General features: G+C 52.8%; 1 protein-coding gene across 11 annotated transcripts in view; it reads right to left on the bottom strand.

Annotated features, from left to right (window-relative positions):
• Positions 1–5,302: 5,302 nt before the first annotated feature.
• LOC105470073 (carbohydrate sulfotransferase 15) overlaps positions 5,303–20,159 on the bottom strand; it is an 84,577-nt gene continuing 69,720 nt past the window's right edge. For all 11 annotated transcript variants that reach the window (XM_011721821.2, XM_011721835.3, XM_071068970.1 and 8 more), the window contains exons 6-8: positions 19,072–19,228; positions 10,095–10,242; positions 5,303–7,954 (exon numbers count right to left, since the gene is read on the bottom strand). In XM_011721821.2, the coding sequence (XP_011720123.2) occupies positions 7,764–7,954; positions 10,095–10,242; positions 19,072–19,228 (496 nt within the window). In that variant the 3' untranslated portion in view covers positions 5,303–7,763. The remainder of the gene's footprint in view (positions 7,955–10,094; positions 10,243–19,071; positions 19,229–20,159) is intronic.

Here is a 20,159-nt window from a genome sequence, read left to right as displayed (position 1 = left end):
GGGCGGTCAGTTCCAGCCCAGCCTCCTCCTGAGGCTTGGTCTCTGAGACAGATGGGGAAGTCAGAGAGAGTGGAGTAGCTGGGGAGGGGTGAGGGTATCTCACCAGAAATATGTCACTGTCCCCAGTATCGCCCCTCATGGCTGTTGCAGTTCTGAAATGCTTTAGGCAATGCTGTGATCAATGTCTTGTCTGTTTCTGATCAATATCTGTCTGCTGCACTGCAAGCAGGCAGGGACCAACTCTGCTCTCCCAGGTGCCTCTAATACCAAGGACATGGCTGGTGCTCCCTCAGTATTTGTTGGAAGAACCAGTGAAGGAATCAATGAATGAGCAAATGAACTATGCCCCACCCTCACCACAGTGCCCAGCCCAATGACTCGTGCATAGTAGATGTTCAGAAAATATTTGCTGAGAAAATTAAATTTTGGCTTTTTTATGCTTTCTAGCTCAGGTGTGTTTGTTTGGTGCCTTTGATGCCCTGGGCAGGGCTGAGCCCTGGGGTGGAGCAATCTACTTCTGATGTGACTCAGGGGTCACAGGATTCCTCTCCGTAGCTAGCCCATCACAGCCAGCCCCTGAAGTCTGCTTTCAGGGAGGCTCAGACAACTCACGCCAGCCAGCCCAGGGCATGGGGAATATCCATGCCAGCAAGTTTCGGCTGAGAGAGCCTTTTGGCAGAAGAAGTCATGTTTATTTCCCTTGTTTCCCCCTAGAAATCCCAGTCATCACCTAGACCCTTGATGAGTTAAGTTGCACAAACCCCTGGCCCAGGTGACCTCAGAAACCACTGGCCTTCCCTGAGGGAACTTGAAAGGGGGGCATTTGAAATGGAGGGGAAGGAGAACTGATCCTCGAAATGCAGACAGGCTGCTGAGGATGGGAGCCTGGGGCTGGTGCTAAGGGTGTACAATGCAGCACTATGGTTAAAAGCACTGACTCAGAATGTCTGAGCTGCCATTCTGCTCTTTCTGGGGATCTGAGCTGTGTGACCTCAGGCAGGCATGCAGCCTCTCTGATCCTCAGTCCATATTTGTTAACTCTGAGACCCACTCATGAGCAAGACAGACCTGTGGGTGCAGAAAGGGCCTGTGGTGTACCCAAGGTTATGAGATGGCTGTCCCAGGCCCTCTGCTGCGGAATTGGGCTTTGAATCCAGCTCATCTGGCTCCAAACTCAGGGCTTACCCTCTTCCCACACTGTCTCTGTCAGGGGCAGAGTTTGGTGGATGCAAATCACAGTCCCTTATGGTGGAAAAACAGTCGAAAGGGGATGGCTCATGACCTGGGGGAGATGGGCCAGGGTGCAAGGAGAGGCAGCTGGGATTTCCCCACCCTGATTCCCTGGTCCCCGCCTTTCTCTGCCCTGCCAGGAAGAATATTCCTCAGGGAGCGCTGGGCCTCCGACCCTGGGCAAGTCACAAGGCTCAGGGAAGCCGAGGTTTCAGCCTCAGCTGAGACTTGCCCACTTCTAGATCTGACCAGGACCTGACTTTAAAGGGGCCTTTCAAAACATGCAGAGCTGACGGTACACCCCAAAAAGCCCTCAGGATCCCCATTGGCCCTCAGTCCTGCCAAGGACCCTGCAGGAACCCGGCCTCCTCATGCTGCTGGCGGCTCTCCACCATGGGAGAGGAGGCCTTTCACAGTCTCTGTGCCCCAGACACGGTGCCCAGCACCTATAGGGCAGTCAGCAGAGGCTGCCCAGCAGGGAGGAGACCAAGTCTCCTCCTTGCTTTGCCACAGGTTCAACAATGAAGAACCCAGGTGCAAGCCTGAGCTGGGTCCTGGGTGCCCCATGGCAGGAGGACGCAGCCACTTGCAGGTGGCAATTGAGAGAGCCCTGGTGCTCTTCCCCAGCCTCTCTCACGGGCCTGCTGCGTTGCCTGAGAATCCCCACCTTCTGCCTTCATACCCAGCCTTACAATCCAAGGTTAGCAACCTGTGCAGCCTCAGGCTCCCAGGACGGCCCACAGTGCTCAGCCTGCTGCCCCGGACCTGAGTAGGAGCAGGTTTGCAGAGGATACTGGGGATGAGCCACGGGGCTGGGGACAGGGTTGGTGAGGACAGAGATGGTGGGGGTGAGTCCAGTCTGTAGCCATCAGTGAGACTGGACACCAGCCTTCCCAAGCCCAAAGCCATGAGGCTGGGGGCCACGGAGGTCAACAACCCCTGAACAGGGACCGGAAAATGTTCTAACTATTTCTGCAACTTTCATCAGCTGTTGCCTTTGAAGTCAACAACAGCTGAACTTCAGCAACTCAAAACTACCCAGGTGGCTGATGTGTGTAGTTTACACACATCCTGGAAAACTCACAAAGTAACTTCACAAAAATTTTTTAAAAAGCAAAAAGGTAAATAACTAGTAAGCACTCAAAAATTACTTCTACCAAGAGCTGGAGAAATTGTCCTGTCTCCATTGTGGGGGACAAGGCTGACTCTTGGAAACCAGGTGACCTTCCGTGGGAAAAACACTGTGATGTGAATTCGGGAGGAGGTGGGTCTGCGGCCTGACCCCTCACATCGCCCTGTCCACCTACTCCACTACCCCAGTCATAGGGCCTTGCCTGGACAGGAAGATGCACTGTCCCGGAATGATGCATCCAGAAGCTCGGCCTTCTGCTGAGGGCAGCCCCCTCCCCACTCAGACCTGCTTGGGCTGTACAATAGAGCACAGGGAAGTGGCCAGGGGGTACCCCCTCCATCCCATGCTTGCCCGACTGGCCAGCTCTCCACACCACCCTCCTGTGGTTGGCTGAATAACGGCCTTTGAAGATGTCCACGTCATAATCCCTAGAGACTACAAATATGCTCCCTTCTATGGCAAAAGAGGCTTTACAGATGTGATCTGGAGATGGGGAGATAATCTCGGATGATCTGGTGGGCCCAGTGTCATCACGAGGGTCCTTACGACACCGGGAACATGAGGGTCAGAGAAGGCCATGTGATCTCGGAAGCAGAGGGAGAGAGTTAGACTTGAAGATGCCATGCTTTTGACAATGGAGGAAAGAAACAGGAGCCATGAGTGCAGGCGGCCTCTCGAAGCTGGAAAAGGTAGGAAAACAGACTCCCTTTGAGCCCCTGGAGAGAACCAGTCCTGCTCATCTCTTCACTTTAGCCCAGTAAGACCGACTTCAGACTGCCGGCCTCCAGCACTGTGAGATCATAAACTTCTGTTGCTTTGAGCCACTAAGTTTGGGGTGATTTATAGTAGCTGCTGCAGTTTGGATGTGTGTACCCCAAACCTCATGTTGAAATCTGATCCTCATTGTTTGGGTCATGGGGGCAGAGCTCTCAGGAATAGCTTGGTGCTGTTCTGGGGGTAGTGAGTTCTTGCTCTATTTGTTCCCACAAAAGCAGGTTGTTAAAAAGAGCCTGGCAACTCCCTCCCCCGGCCCTGCCCTCCCCTCTGTGACCTCTGTGCGGCCAGCCCTCCTCACCTTCCGCCAGGAGTGAAGCAGCCTGAGGCTTTCACCTGATGCTTAATCCTTACCAGCAGAATTGTGAGCCAAACAAGCCTTTTTTCCTTTATAAATTTCCAGCCTCAGGTACTCCTTTATAGCAACACAAACTCACGAAGCTCCCAGGCTGCTCCAGCTAATGCAGCGTCTGCCCCACGGGACCTGCTCTGTCTCTGCTGCTCCGCAGAGAACCCTGCCCGGTGAAGTGCTGGGAAAACCCGATTTATCAGTGATGTTTTCCGATCAGTCCCCCTGGGATCCACCGCACCATAGGCAGCACAGTTGTCTGGAGGGTGAGATTTCTGGAGTAACAGGAAAATAGCCACCCACACAATCCCTGTCTCCACACTCAGGGATCCTTGGAGTTCCTCCACCTGGAGCACAGCCTTTGCTTCAGTTCCCAAATAGGGTCACTGTGGGGAAGAGGCGTGCTCATCAGGATCCTTCCCGAGGGCTGGTTTCTCGGTGGGGAGTGGGTGGCCTCACGGGAGAGGCTTTCAGAGGAAATCTGAAAGGGAGGGAAGTCGTGCCCTCAGCCCTCAAAGATGCACCCCAGCTGTTCTGCTCCTGACTCCCACCTGTCCTCCATTCCCTGCTGGGTAAAGCCATTCCTGACGCTGGCAGGAAAAGATGGGGTATTTCCAGCCTGGACACACCAGCCCCCAACCTCAACACACCACCGTGGGAGGCGGTGCTGGGGAGAAAGGGAACCCCAGGAAGGTCTGCCCAGAACTGGGGGACCCACCAGGGTCCACGCTGTGCTCAGGATGGCCCAGCTTCCAGAGCCCTAAGCCTGAGATGTCCCCTCTGTATGGGCTGAAAAGTGTGCCCCAAATTCATATGTTGAAGTCCCAATCTCGAGTACCTCAGAAGGTGACTGCATTTGCAGACAAAGTTTTTTAAAGAGGTGATGAGGTTAAGATGAGGCTGTCAGAGCGCGCCTTCATCCCCTCCGACTGGTGTCCTTACAAGGAGAGGAAGAGGCAGCAGGGCCGTGTGTGTGTGGCCACACGAACACACAGAGAGCATCAGCCATCAGCAAGCCAAGGAGAGAGACCCCCAGAGAAACGAGCCCTGCAGCACCTTGATCTCAGGCCTTTGATCTCCGGACTGAGAAAAAGTTTCTGTTGTTTGTGATCTTTTTTTCCTGGCTGCCCCAGCTGAGTGCACACCACCTCCTCCTGTGGGCTTGCCCTCAGCGATAAGGACACGTGCCACAGACACCAGGGGTCTCAAACTCACAGCTGCCGGGGACCAGGCAGGCCACCGGAATGAGGCCTGTGGTCACCTAACCTTCAAATTGGAAGGTCTGAAGACAATGCTAGGCCCCTCCGTTGTGGGGGACAAGGCTGACTCTTGGAAACCAGGTGACCTTCCGTGGGAAAAACACTGTGATGTGAATTCGGGAGGAGGTGGGTCTGCGGCCTGACCCCTCACATCGCCCTGTCCACCTACTCCACTACCCCAGTCATAGGGCCTTGCCTGGACAGGAAGATGCACTGTCCCGGAATGATGCATCCAGAAGCTCGGCCTTCTGCTGAGGGCAGCCCCCTCCCCACTCAGACCTGCTTGGGCTGGGCCGGACCTCCCACCCTGACTCACACCCCAACAGGACTCGCACGGGGAGTCCCTGCTAACATCTGAATCCTTCTCTCTCTGGTCTTGAGTTTTCTTCTGCCTGTTGCTAGCACGATCACACCTCATCTCTCAGCAGCCAGCACAGCTGTAACTCCCCTTTACACAGAGCCTGCACAAGTCGGGCAGGTCCGACACTAAACCACTGTGATTCATTCACGCCCCAGGAAGAGCCTGGCTGCAGAGGAAGAGCACCCGCTCCACAGGCGTCACTCACATGGGTCCATCTTTAATTATGTTAAATATTAATAAAAGTACAGTGTAACTGCAATTTACTGAACATACTTTACAGGACTAAGGGAGTACAATTTAACACAGTCTGGTACACAGCTTTTGAGAACAAAAAGGAACTTCAATACCATGTTATGAGAAATGCTCTAATTCACTTTGGTTTTGAATGGCAGGCTCGAGAACCACCGCCCAGAACGGAACCTATCCTGTCAGCAAGAGCCGGGCCTCGAACGAGAGGAAGCAGAGGCAGCAGAAGTGCCCTCTGGAGAAAGGCCCCTGGAGGGAAAAACCATGTCTGGATGGCATTGATTGGCACAGAAGGGATGGGACTGCATATATAAAAAAGATCCGCATAATAAACCAAATAATATTGGAAATAATACCTTCAGTAATACTTCTGTAAGAAGCAGAATTACACCACATGTTATTCACATGCATAGGAGTGCATAAGAAAAATCCCTTGTTATAATTATGGTTGGTGTGGAATAGTAAAATATGTACTGAAAATGACAAGTTAATTGGCAGAGAAATTAATCTATAAAAGGGTTGTGTCCAGAGCGGAGGAGCCTCATTAGCAACTGGAACTGAACAGAACTCACTCAGAAGACGCACTCACCCACACGTGCGAGTACACACACACACACACACACACACACTGTACAGCAAATAAATACACACACACACTGAAGGGATCTCTCCCTAAAGCATCCTTGTGCTCAGACCAGATTTCCCTGCTGGCGGCTGCTCCCAGTGCCGGCTATAGAGAAGGTGGGGACTGTCCCTGCAAGTGGGAGTTCGGGACACACAGCTCCTTCAGTAGCAGGAACAGCTCCCGGCCATCCTGGTGCTCAGAGCCCTCTGCACACCTTCAAATGGGCTGTGTGTCCCTTCCCTGATGGCAGAAAGACAACAGCACCAGGGGATGGCTGAGCGATTGCAGATCCTCCTACCCCTAAAGCCCGGTCTGTCTCACACATGCAAGTTAGAGCTGGGTAGACGGGTGCTTGCACTTTCTGGCTTTGGTGGACGAGACCTTGGCCTGAGAACTTTGGTTCACAGGAAGCTTCCCTTGACAACACTTGAGTGCAAAGCTTCATCCAGGTCCCACCTGGGCTGTTGCCAAGGATGCTCAAGTCTTCTCTTCAATCTTGCCCGTGACTGCCAAGAAATGACAAGATCTCTTGCCCATCCATCGGTAAACCAAGCTGCCAAGTAGCCTGGAAAATTCCATGAAGAACACGACTCTTAGAAACCTCATCCCAAATCTCAACACGCCACGTTCAGCCCAAGTTCAGCTTATGCATTGTGTTTCGGAATTGGGACATGGGTATCTATAGTCCCTTGCTGGGCAAGGAACTTTGACCACACGTAGTGGAGAATGTGGAAATAAACATTTTCCAATGGGAAGGCGGAGAAATGGAGCCTGTAGCCGGCCAGAACTAAAAATTAAAATCCTCTGTTTCTCTGATGATCTTGTAAACCTGATGAGGGCTTGAATTACCTACATTTTCCATGAAGTGTTCAATTCCTTCAGGTTGCTCATTCTGGCATTAACAGCAAAATTTTCCCTTCCAATTATAAACTGAATTTCTTGACATATAAAGAGGCAGCAGAGAGAGCGAGCCAGGACTGGTTAAATGCAGAAAGTGGTTTTGTTTTCAATGTATTCATTTTCTAGGTTAAACATAAGTAAAGTCCACAAGGACAGAATAGGAGGAGGTCAGAGAGATGAAGGTGCTGCCAAAAACTGACTGATTTTTTTCCTTTTGGAAACAGTGACGTTAACAGGGTTTACATCTGAAGAAACTAGAGGGCTGACTTTGGAGTAAAGGAGAAAAAAAAATGAAGAGCCTCCATTCTCGAAAGACTGCGGTTCTCTGTCCCAGTGAGCTTAGCGATCCCAACAAGCGTTTCAGAAGTGAATGTGATATGATCACACCTGTGAAGATAGCCATTGAATACAGACAGTCTGCGCAACACAGCGAGACCCCATCTCTAGAGGGAAAAAAGGGAACGTGAAGTGTAAGTTCCAGCCAGCCCTGTGGCATGACCTCTGGCATGCTGACTCAGAACCCAGACTGAGGCTCGCCAGAAGGCGGAGGCGGGCAGCGCTGGGCTGCCTTCCCTAGGTGTTCTCTCCACACCCAGTGCAGGGTCAGCTGGCTGCATCCCCAAGCTCCAGGACGCTCGGAGCAGAGCTGAATTCTTGAGAAATGGGGTCTCCACTGGCCTCAGACAGGAGCTCTGTGAGGGGTCCATTGCTGAGCTCTTGAACATCACAAAAGAAATTCCAAAATGGTTATAATTCATGTGTGCCTAGAGAGGCGGAGTCCTGGGGTTTTCCATACCATGAGTGAAACAGTTCCCTGCAAAGAGATTTGTAAAATCCTGGTGATGACGGCATTGGCGGGCCCAGCACGTGCAGCAACAGTTCAGCTCTCACGTCGTCTTCCACGCAAACGCCTCATCAGCGAGGACCTGCGCTAGCCTAGCGTTGAAAGGCCTGTAGAAATCCCGCAGAATCTTCTGTGTGATGGGCCACATGGGCCCCAGGTTCCGGTCCTCGGGACGCCGTGCATTGGAGGCGGGACTCTTGGTCATCAAAGCCTCCTGCTTCTCACTTAAGGGCCCTAGAATGAAAGAAGAGGAGTCCCGTAAGGCAGGAGGCATGGCAGGAAGTAAAAAGGACTTTGCAAAAATCCCAGCTATGCTTCGTATTCAGGCAGGATTTTCCTTTAAGAAGAATGTATTTGGGGATTAAAATTATTTGGCTGGATCCATTTTGGAAGCACTGAGGAAAGTGGAAATACCATTAGGAAATTGCAAAGACACTCTGTGGCGGGTGCAGGATGCCCACCCACGGGGGAGCCCAGCTGGCATTTAATGATGATACAGCGTCTGAGGCTGACCTCAAGGATTCCCTTCCAATTGCCCTTGGTGGGCTGCTCTCCATGGGTGTCAACCCATCCTTGGAGGAACGTGCGGCCTGCCGGGCACAGCCCATGGGCTTCAGTTTTCCTGCTCAGCAGCCCTCTGGAATTCCGCCATCATCGTTTCTATTTCAGGCTGCTCATGCCAAGGGCCCTGGGCCTGCAGTTTCACCCTGTGCGTCTTGCTGTGAAGTGGCCATAGGTTGGAGGGTGGGGAGGCCACCTGTGCCCAGAGCCCCCACGGGCTGAACCTCCATCTGCAGCAAGGAGATCAGTGAGGAGAGGCCTGCCGGCAGGGGCTGTCAGTCGCCCCCACGCCCCGCCCTCTGGAGTGAGGAGAGGCACTAGATCAGGCCGGCAGAGGTTGTCAGTCACCCCCACGCCCCGCCCTCTGGAGTGAGGAAAGGCCCTGGAACTAGCCGGCAGGGGCTGTCAGTCACCTCCACGCCCCGCCCTCTGGAGTGAGGCGAGGCACTAGATCAGGCCGGCAGAGGTTGTCAGTCACCCCCACGCCCCGCCCTCTGGAGTGAGGAGAGGCCCTGGAACAGGCTGGCAGGTGCTGTCAGTCACCCCCACGCCCCGCCCTCTGGAGTGAGGAGAGGCCCTGAAACAGGTCGGCAGAGGTTGTCAGTCACCCTCACGCCCAGCCCTCTGCGCCACAGCTTCTTAGTGTAACCCATCACTGCTCAAGCCTCTTTACCCAAGGCTCTTGGGATCTGGCCAAAGTCCTTAACCCATATACAGAAAAAGCATGTCCCAGCATCCTAGGGCCATATGAGATACAGAATTGGCCTTACTATCCATCTTGGGGACACAAGACAAGCTCATTAATGGGACAGAGTCAACATGTGGTCAAATCAAAGAAAGATGAGTCTAAGCCTTGGAAGGGAAAGAACTCATCAAACTCGATCACATTACCGCTCTCCAAAAAAAGGAGAAACAAAATCAAATGATCAAAGAGGCCCAAGTCCCAGTGGCAGGCAGATATTTTCCAGAAACACTCAATTAACCAAGTTCCCGGGCAAGACCATCAGTCAGGGCTGCAGGGGGTGTCCTGGGAAGGAGGGCGGCTTGTTCTGAGCCTGTTCAGCCTTTCAAGCCATCCCTGGGTGACCCGTCCACATGGGCAGCCCTCACTCCGCCAGCACATGCCTCTGCCAGCCATCACCACAGTCAGCAGTGTGGCCTGTCACCACAAAGTGACTCTCAGGCCCATGGGGGCGCTGGTATCCACAAGCTGAGGGCAGGTGGTCATGACCCAGGGGCCCAGCACCCATGACCAGCAGCCAAAACTCAGCCACACGGCTGTGACTCCAGGAATTTCCCAGAATACCCGAGATGATGCAATGATCTGTCTGTTCCCTCCTCCAAGCCCCATGTCCTCTGCTCCAGCTCCCCGGTGACATCCTGTTGGTCATACAAAGCTCAGCTCTCAGGCCCTTTCCTTCCACGAAGCCTTCCTCATCCCTGCAGTAGCTGGGATCCCAAACCATCAGCACATACCTTACATGACAGTGCTGACCTTCCCCATGGCACCCTACCTGTCATTCAGTTAGGTGAGCTATGGCCTCTTCCTCTGCCTTCACTAGACCATAAGTTCCCAGAAGGGAAACTATCTCCTCCTCTCCAGAGAATCCCTCACCATACTGTGCACAATGACCTTTGTACAGCTAGTGCTCAATAAATGGTACTTAACAGGCCTCCTGGAGGGCATCCCCAGGTCTCCCAGCTCAGCCCATTCCTACCCAGCTGACCAGGTCTGCATTTGCCCCAGAGGACTCCCAGAACAGGTCCACAGAGCTCATGCTTTGCCCCGTCAGTCTAAGCACGACACTCATACCTAGGTTCAGAAACTGGAAGACCTTGTGCATGGTGTACTTGACGTTGGATGCATGATCTTCCAGGCGAAGAATGAGAAACTGTTGCTTGTCAAAAACACTGAGCCAGTCCAGAAGGTACACAGCATAGAGCCCGACCTGGAGCCTCACCTAGGACCAAAGAAGAAGGGCATTATTTCAGGAGCGGTTGCCCCAACACCATAGGGCACTTTTCCAAAAGTGGTATGGCATTTCACTAGGATACCACAAAAGAGTTACCCTAGCAAAGTTACTTTCAGAAGCTGGATTTTAACACAAGGTGTTCTTCTTCTTTACAGGGGGTTTTGTGCTACATGTGCAAAGAATTCCTATATTAGGGGTTGCATTTAATCCTCACAACACCCTGTGGGTAGCTCCATGCCTCCATTTCACAGGTAAGGACTGAAGTGCAGGGAAGACGTCAAGGTTGTGGCCACCAATGGTGCGCATGTTCTTTGCACAATATCCTGGCTATTTCTCTGTTCCCAGTGTGACCTCTATGCCCAGCACACAATGGGCTGTGAAAAATCAACCACAGACACCCCAAAGACAACCTAGATGAGTGAAGAGCCAAATGCCTGATGCCAGAGGAACATCCTTGACTGTGAGGGTGTGTGTAAATCAGCATCTAATCAGCACTGAACCAAGTCCACAGGAGGATGTTTCTATTTAAGTCCTTTCTACTTTCTAGTACCAATTTCCTGGGTTTTCACCCTTCTGTTCCTTCTCTCAAGCCTTACTGCAAGCTGTGTGGTGAAGATTTCACTCTATTCTAAGAGAACTCTGGCCTTTCCCTCAGCTCCTGGGGGGTGATCTCTAGGTCCCTGGACATCCTACCAGACAGAAGTGTCCTGGTTGGCCTGGGGGTTTTGGTCATAGGCAGGCTAACACTGTGCTTTATGATGGGGCCTTGGGCCACATGGTATCAGTCCTGACTCTAATAGGACTGGAGACTAAAGGTCAGCCACAGGAGCTGCATGTGATGGAGCCCCAGTAAAAGGCCTGGCCCCCAAGGCTTGGCCTGGCAATACTCCCCAAGGATTGTCATATACCATGGCCAGTGGCACTAACACCGTCCATGACTCCACAGGAAAGAAGGACCCAGAGCTCCACATGTGGGCCCCTCCCGGACTCTGCCCCCTGCACTTCCTCTCCCTTGGCTGATTTTAATCTTCATCCTTTCCCTGTAATAAATCATAATCAAGAGCGTAATAGCCTCTAGTGTGTTCTGAGAATCCTTCTGGAAAATTACAGAACCTGAAGGTGGGTTGGGGAATATCTCTCCTGAACTTGCAACTGGTGTCAGAAGTGACAGCAGTCTTGGGAACAGTTTCCTCTAACTCCACAGTTCACCCTAAACTCTTAGCAAAGCTTCCAGAAAAACAAAACAAAACAAAACAAAACAAAAACAAAAAAACCAGCCTCTTCCTCTTTCGCTGAGGCCCCCTTCTCCAGGACTTCTCCCCTTGCCCCTTCTCCAAGTGCCCAGGGACCCTGCTCTGCCTATCTGTGTCTGCACAGAACTTCTCATCTCCCATCTCTCCCCAGTTCACACCACTCCCTTTGTTTGTGCCCCATCTACACCTGCCTGAAGCTGATACAGCCCTGGCTGGTCCTCCTTTCCCTGGTCTCTGCACTTCCATCTGCACCCTGCCACCAGCATGGGTTTTCCAAAGCAGTGAGCTAGCCACAGCCAGCCCTGCTTAAAGCTTCCATGGCTTTCTATGTATAGAAAGTTCTGGGCCTGGCTTAAACTTCCAGCTCATCCTCTCATATATGCAGCACTTCCCAGCTCCCCAGGCTCCTCTCTGGAGTTCCCATTTTTTAGGCAGACACTCTCATGTCACATTTCCTTTCCTGCCCAACTTGACCTGGACCTTGACCTTGAGGGCAGGGACTGTGGCTTCTCCACCATCCCATCCTTGCGAAGTCTGCACTCTGGCCCTCAACATGGTTCTCGGGTGCAAATGCTGAATACAGTGTTAACAACAAGACAATGAAAGATTGGGCAAAATATGTACAGATGCTAACTATTCTTTTCCCATTTCATTATTTTTCTAACCATGAAGGAGGATGGGGAGGAAGAAAAGCAATTACAGTGGATAAGTTGCCTTCAAAATTCATTAGCTGTTTCCAACCCACACTTTGTTGCTACCTCACATGCCAGCTCAGAAAAAAAAGACCTCAAGCTGGGCCGAAGCTAAAGAGAAAATGAGAACGTGCCAGTCTCGGAAATAAACATGCGTGTCGCCTCCAACGCAGACGAATCATGACGAGACCATCTTGCTGTTAAGTCACCGGCCTCCTGGGGCTTTTCAATTCTCTCCCTGGCAGGCTTGTAGGCCGTCCCTCGTAGGGGAGACCAGTCTGATGAGGTTTTTCTTTTCCAGAGAACGTGCCTTTCAACAGGAGAACTTTCCAGAAGGAAAGCAGCCAGGTGTTTGTGGCAAGCTGGGGTGTTTCAGAGCAGCTGTGGCCTGCCGAGCACCTGGCTGGGCACCTGCACCTGACAGCTCTCTGAAACCTCGTTTGTGCCCATCCTCGTGAAAGCGCCCTGAGCGGTCTCAGGTGGACACAGGCCTGCACCGCAGCATGGTCCTCCTCAGCAGGCGGCGCTGAGCCAGGAAGGGGAGGAACAGAGGAAACCGCAGGGGCTGCGTGCGGGGAAGGCCTCCGGGCACTTGGCTGCTTCTCCGGGGGCTAGCTCCCCTCCCGCTTTGTGCCTTCCCTCTGATCCATCCACCCCAAAGTCCCCTCAATTCCCACCCCAACCCCCAGCCCCTGTGCCAGGGAGGGGGAGTGCGGTCACCTGAAGTGACAGTTTCTGGTGCAGGCAGCATCACTACTGCAACCATATGCACCATGAAGACAGGACAAAGACAGCCCCCAGCAGACTGTTTTCCCTCATCTTTTCCCAGCATAGGACAGAGAATCAAAATAGAACAAAAATAAAAAGGGTATTTAGGGCAAGTGCCCAATGTGCTTAAAATTAGAAAACATCAGAGCTGTGAGAAGCCTCTGAAGTTAACTGCGCCAGCCGATTCATCGACAGAAACATGAAGGTGCAGGGCAGGGCAGGGGGCTACCCAGGGTCGGTGGCCAATACCCTTGAAGCCAGGACCCGAAGCCAGGTCACCTGTGCACATGGAGCTTGTCCCCCATGCAGGGCCCCAGGGAAGAGCAATCCCCACCGAGATCCGAGGCTGAGCTGAGCACAGTCCCAGTCCCCTCTTCTCCCCAGACAGGTACCTGGCCGAGCCTCTCCGTCCCCTGCTAGGGATTTCAGTTGGGAGTTCCCACTCAGCCTCCCCACTAGTCCCCATTCATTCATTTGGCAAATAAGCTGAGCTCGTGCCACCATGTGCCAGGCACCCTGCTAGGCAATGGTGATGTGCTGCTAACAGAAGTGGCCCTGCCCTCAGGGAGGCTGCAATCTCGTGGAGACAGAGCTCAACTGGTAAAGAAACAGACTTCAGCGATCACCTTGTGATGCACGCAGTGGAGAAAAGGAGTGGGTAGAAAGAGAAGACCGTCAGAGTAAAGCAAGCCCTGGAGTAAGTCTCCCCAACCCCAGAGGGCAAGAAGGAGAGAGTGGTGACAAGAGCCCTGGTGGCTCTCCAACCGGAGCCCACAAACACCCACCTGGAGGGCCTGAGAAACAGACCATACCCCTGTCCCCAGAGTTTCTGATTCAGGAGGTCTGGGGCTGGCAGAGCGTTTGCATTTCTGACAAGTTCCCAGGGGCTGTGGCTGCTGCTCATCCAGGCACCAGGCTTCTCGGGACCCTGCTCTGAGGCAGGCGCACTGGCCCCTCTGAGCATCCCCAGGGTAGGGTGTGCTGCAGAACAGTGGCGGGGGCTGGCCAGAGGCAGAGGGGTGTGTGCTGCCCCTGCGTCTGGGTGCCACAGGAAGGTGGTGAATGACTCCAGCAGGGTGTGCCAGGGCCTGGGGTGCCTCACAAAGCTGCCCTCCCAGGGCTGTGGCCGGGCTGGGATTTACAGCTGGAGGGAAACTGGCTTCTCCTCCCAGAAATGAAAATTCACCTCTATGAGGAGCGTTTCCGATTTCGTGGCTCTTTCTCTGATGTGTGAGCTCTCCAGGGACTGAAGAGAAGATTAAGGGACAATCTGTTACTGCCACATCCCTCCTGTCCACTGAGCCTGCCCCTGGGGATCTCCTTTGACCAGAGGCACCCGCTAAGCTACTGTCTTGTCATCCTCAGCAAAACACAAAATTGAACATAAAAGCCCAGGCCTCCTGCCAGCAAAACCCTTTGCTTTTAGGAGCCAGCTAGGGAAGGCAAAAACTCCCTGAGTGTCAAAGGCCAGCAGACCCAGGACTGAACCTCGAGCCTGCCTGATAACAGCTATTGGTGGAGGATTCACCTCTGTGGGCCTCAGTGTTCCCATCTGTGAAGCAGGGATGGATTTCAGGGGATCTCTAATGAGACGATGCATTGAAAGGACTTGGGACAGGGGCTGGCAGTAAAGAATAAAGGTTAGATCCCTTTCGCCTCACACAGATGGAGTTTCAGAAACCTTTTATCGGAAAGATTCAAGCATACCCAACACGGGGAGGATCACAATGGCGCCCACGAACTTATGGCTCAGTTCAGCAGCGCTCTCAAGTTCAGTCAGAGTGTCGACCTGGAGCAGGAGGGCAGGGGCACACCCTCCCTTCTGTGTGGGAGAAAGTGTCCAAGTGCTTGGCCCCAGGGCACTGGATGGGGGTCAGCACGCTCTACGTGGTACAAAGTGCACGGTAGCATGCAGATTGCACATGCATATTAAATATTCGCTCTTCTGCAGCAAGAAACACTATTTAAAGCCATTAAAATAAACTGTGCCTCGGGTCAGGAGTTCCCCCTGCCCTGCCTCTCCTTGCCCATCAAAACCCAGCCCAGCTTAAGCCGCTTCCTCCTAGGAGTCCCCAGTGCAAAGCCCACACCTGCCCCACTTTTCCCAGTCCTTTTCAGGCAGTCTCCTGCAGAGAGAACTCAGTGGTCCCAGGGCCTGCAGCGGAGGGCTCTGGCCCCTTCTGCGACCACATTAGCTGGATATCTTGCCCCTCGCTCTCCTCATCTGCTGACAGTGACATTGACTGACTCCTGTCTTCCCACCCACCCATCGGGTTTGTTATGAGAGTCACGCAGGAGACTGAACAGGAGAAAGTTTCAAAAGGCACAATGTGGTAGAAATGCCAAGGTGGGGATGGACACATGCCTCATTCCAAGCACACAACTGGTCACAGTACCGTCCTGCACCTTCTCTCTTGGACCAGGGCCTGCCACGCCATGGGTGCCGAGTAGCAACCACTGAAGATCAGACCGTTGGGGAAATGTTGAGGCCAAACACACGTCTCGGGGAAGCTGGGTTAAAAGGCCTAGCTTTGGGTCCTATATCCTCTGCTTACTGGTTGTGACTCCAGAGGAAGGCTGCCTCCCTGAGCCTCAGTTGTCCCAGTAGGAAGCCCCAGGCATGCAAGGGCCTGTGTTAAGGTTTAGTGCCAGGCTGATGCTGAGTCTACACTAGCTGAATCCATCACTTCCCATCCATACTCTGACGAGCACACATAGCCTCCTCGGCAGGCTCCACCTGGTGGCTCTTGTCTACCAGAAGGCACTTGGGCAGAGAAGGGGGCCAGGCAAACAGGGTCACCTGGCCGGATGGGGCCAGGAACCACCAATGCCTTCCTCCTTCTCATCCCTCCCTCAGTCAGGGTGCTGGCCTCAGACAAGCCTTGAAGGTCGTGCATCAAGCTCTTCCTTCCCTTAAACGAGGCCCCTATCAAAGACAGGACAACACTCCTATTTGGTTCCTCTTGGATTTTCCTTGGACTTTTCCCTCAAGATCCATTCCTGGCGGAGGCCTGCACCACCTGACCCTCAGGGGACAAAGGTGCCCCCTCACTTCCCACACTAAAGTAGGCGAATTCCCCCGAGCCGTGCTTTAAATTCACCTGGAGACAGTCTCCTGACGATGTCACAAATTTTGTTCGTAATTACAGTTGTTTAGGATTTCAAATTATATCATTTAATAATGCTGGGGAATTTCCTCTCTTTGCTTTGCATTTATAAATATTGGCTGATTAAGTGAGAGGGTGAGTGCCAGCCAAAGAAGTGAGCTCGGAGCCACGAACCCCTGTAAGGGGGAATTATCTAGTGGTCACGCACTGGGGGAGACACAACCAGGCCTGTCCAGATTCGCCTCTGTGCCCCCAGATCTTCAGAGATGAAGACGTACAGGGAGGGCACCTCTGCTCTGAGCGTTTTACGGCCAGCTGCGGGGAGGAGGGGACAGGGAGGCAAGGGTGGCCTTCCTGTTTCTGCTGTTTTCTCAAATGCCAAGCTGTTGTATTTTGGGGCAGTGTGCCCTGAACCCCATCAATAGTGATGGCAGTTTGGCATTTCAGAAAGATGCCTGGTGCAACGGATCAAGGTGAGAAGGGGTCTGGGGAGGGGCTGCCTCCCAGAGAGAGGGAAGTTGTGCAGGTGGGGGTTGCAATGAAAGGGCCAGTGGCTGAATCAGGGCAGTAGCAGAGGGTGGGAGAACAGTGGAGCTCTCTAGAAATAACTGGGAGAAAGAGGGAAAAGGACTTGTGGGTGGATTGAATCAGGCATGCTGGGATGATGGGGAAACGCAGTCCGCGAGTATGTTCCCTGATGTGCGTGCCACCTCGGCATGTGACCCATGATAGCCCTGGCTCTTAGCTGCTGTGATTACTGTTTATGCCAGGACTGAGGGTCCTCCATGTGGGGCCTGCAGGATGGAAGAGCCACCTGCAGCAGGAAAGTGTAGATGTGGCACGAAATGGGCCTGGCCTGAGTCACAGCTGCAACTTGATTTGTGTCTGTCAGCACACGCTGGGCACCCCTCTGTGCTCAGCGTCGTGATCGTGCTGGAAGAAACCACAACCCCACCTTGAGGCGTCACGCCCAGCGCCACTTTCCTCCTGCTGGCGCCCCTTTCCTCCTGCCAGCCCCAGCCCTCAGATCGCCCTCAGGGAGCCACCTTGAGAGCCAGACGGGCTGCCCTGCCTGTTCTCTCAGACTCACTCCATAGGGGTCCAGGGCCAAGAGTCACAGGTGAGAGCAGTTCTGGGTCACGAAGCTGGGTCAACAAGCTGTGCTGGCCAAGCCACACACAAATAAAGTTTCTCCAAGACCCTGTGTCCCCTGTGACGGTGGCCGCAGAGCCACTGGGTCATTCCCCCTTTGACAATCATAGCCCTGTGCCCGACTGCTCTCTTCATCAAACCCAAGCACAAACACACACAGGTTTCCTGTTTCTCCGGGTCTCCGTTTCCTTATGAAGGCTCCCTCCCGGGTTACATGAAACTTACGTTAAACAAGTATGTGTGCTTTCTTGCTTTAGTCTTTTATTACAGGTGCCTCAGCCATGAACATAGTAGTGAGATATTCCTTTTCCACTCCTACACTATCCTCCGCTTAAAACCCTCCGAGGGGTCCCATCTCTCTCAGGGTGAAGTCTAGACTTCTTCTGAGGCTCACTAAGTCCTGGGGGTGCGGCCCCACATGCCACACACCCAAGCCCCCTCCCTCAGTGCCCCCCATCTCCCACACCACGCGGCTGGCTGTGTTCTGCATGGTAGGTGGTGCTGACCACTGGGCCTTTGCACACGCTGCTCTCAGTTCCCTGGCCAACTCTCCTTCGGGCCTCAGCACAGACATTCCCTCTCCTAGGAACCTGCCTGATGCCCTGTTCTCAGGTGGTTCTCTGGTGGCCAGAGCTCCCTGCCCAGCCTCCATCTTCTCTCCCTGCCAGTTGCGCAGGAAGGCAAGGACCACACCTGTCTTGGCACTGCTGTGGCCCCAGGACTCAGCACCATGCAGGGGACATAGTGGCAAGAATGAATGCAGGAATGCAAGACAGACTCATCGCTCTCTAATCCTTACAACAGCCTGGTAAAGCAGTATTATTACCCCATTGTGTGACAAAGCAACTGAGTCTCAGAGAGGCTGAAACAACTGCCTAGAGTCACACAGCCAGCAAATGGCCAAGCTAGAAACCTGATCCACACTAATGGCTGGTTGCAAAGTGCACTCCTCCCACCTGGCACCAGAGCAGACTCTGGGGTACCTGTGTCCCTGTGGCATCTTCCTTGCCAAACTACAAAGTCCAACAGGGCAGGCTGGAATCCCACCCGCTGCCCCTGCATGCTGCCTCCCAGATCCGACGGCCTCTGTAATAAGAAAGAGGGGACAGGGCCTCTAGGCCTGAAGTCCCACCACCCTGGGGCCTTCCGAGATTCCACAGCAGGCCTGTTCCTGCCTTGCCATGCGAGACGCTGAGCAGAGCAAGGATTGTAAAGCCACTCCGGAACAGGCAGCGGCATTAGCCTTGCTGCATAAGCCCTGCTGCTGAAGCACACAGCCAGCCCAGGGAGCCCAGCATGGAAAACTATCCCAGGGCTAAAAGGTGCTGAATTCACCATTAACAGCATTCGAAAAGGCTAGAAATGTACAGACATAGTTCTGAAGGAAGAACAAGAGATACGATTGAGGAATCCACCGAAAATATTTTTCAACTGAGACTCTGTCAAAGAAGCACTGAAAATCATTGGTGGGTAATTTTTTAAACCAACAAAACAATCCGCCGCTCGAGAGAATGCTCTTAAGACAATTTGAGAGTCGGGTGTCCTCGCGTCTGCCGATTCTAATTGCCGGGTGTCTTGCTAAATGGTAATCTTCCTAAACGCACCCTCATTCTCCTGCTGAGGGAGGAGGGGGAGGTGGCAGGTGACCAGCAGGGAAGAAGGCAGGGAGCCAGCCTAAGAGCCCATCAGTTTTCAGCTTTTACATCCATGAATAATGGGGAACAGCATTTGCACATTAAAACGCTTCTCTCTGTTCCTATGCTAAAACCCAAGCCCACAATGCCACTTGCATAATAACAACAAACCAGCTCCTTCTGCCGGGGGCCAGCTCGGGGGGATACGCACAGGCATGGCGTTGTTGAGGGTGTTGTTGTAGACGCAGGCGCGCAGTGAATAATCAAGCATGCAATTTTCAAACAGCTGCAGGGCTTCTGTCACTTTCTCATGGAAGTCGTCTGCGGATTTATTCGAACTTGCAAAGTAGAGATAGTCTGAGTACAACCTGTGAATAAAATAAATGTATATTTTTACCACCCATGAATGTGCAATCACACCATTTGGGTGACAATGAAAATCAGTGTACAATTACATTATCCAGTTTTCCTGATTGAAACACAACCACCCCTCTTCCTTCCCTTGCAGATGAGCCACCTCCCTTGTCCCTTGGAGCTCCCACCCTTCTCGTGGTCACCTAAGCTCTTCCAGACCCAGACGTGTCTACACTGGCCCCACACAAGCCACTGGCCGCTTTTCTGTTGTTGCTCGTTCTAGTCATCTCAGGCAGCCTCTGTTTTCACAGTAACAGGGAGCTTCAAACAACACCAGATTACAAAAATGGTACACTAGCAAAGAGAAGCCATGAAAATTTTATACACCTTCTCATTCCTCTCTCCTCTGCTGAAGGGAGCAAAAATAAGAGCATCTGTTGCTCTCGCGATATTACAATTTCACATGAAATTCCCAGTCCTTTGCATACACATTCCTGACATTGAAAAAAAAAATGATGAAATGTGTCTTTCTAGGTTGGTAGGGACCTCGTTTTTAACACAATATAAAAGCACCCCCACATATGCACGTGAATACCTGCAGACTTACACGTTTACCTGTGGACATGGATCTGTTCATAGACACCACACACGCTATGGCAGATCGCTGCCACACAGGAACTGGTTGTCTTCCTTGACCCACTTCGGGCTCCTCTGTATCCTCCTCCCAAGTAAACCTCAACTTTTCTACCTCCACGTCCATCTCTGCATCACCCTATTTTACCAAGAATCCTGCTGTTAAACAAACTTGATGAGAGGCTACTGTTCTGGACTGAGCCTCTGCACAGGCCAGAACAGTCATCTGTGCTAGGTGCCACGTAACTGAACTGAACTCAGAACGGGCCAGTTTCCAAAAACCAGGGGATTCACAGCAACCAGTCAGACGTC

Source organism: Macaca nemestrina, chromosome 9, assembly GCF_043159975.1.
Source record: "Macaca nemestrina isolate mMacNem1 chromosome 9, mMacNem.hap1, whole genome shotgun sequence".
NCBI classification, from domain to species: Eukaryota; Metazoa; Chordata; class Mammalia; order Primates; family Cercopithecidae; genus Macaca; species Macaca nemestrina.
Note: the sequence above shows the minus strand (reverse complement) of the source record. Positions and strands in the feature narration are given on the sequence as shown.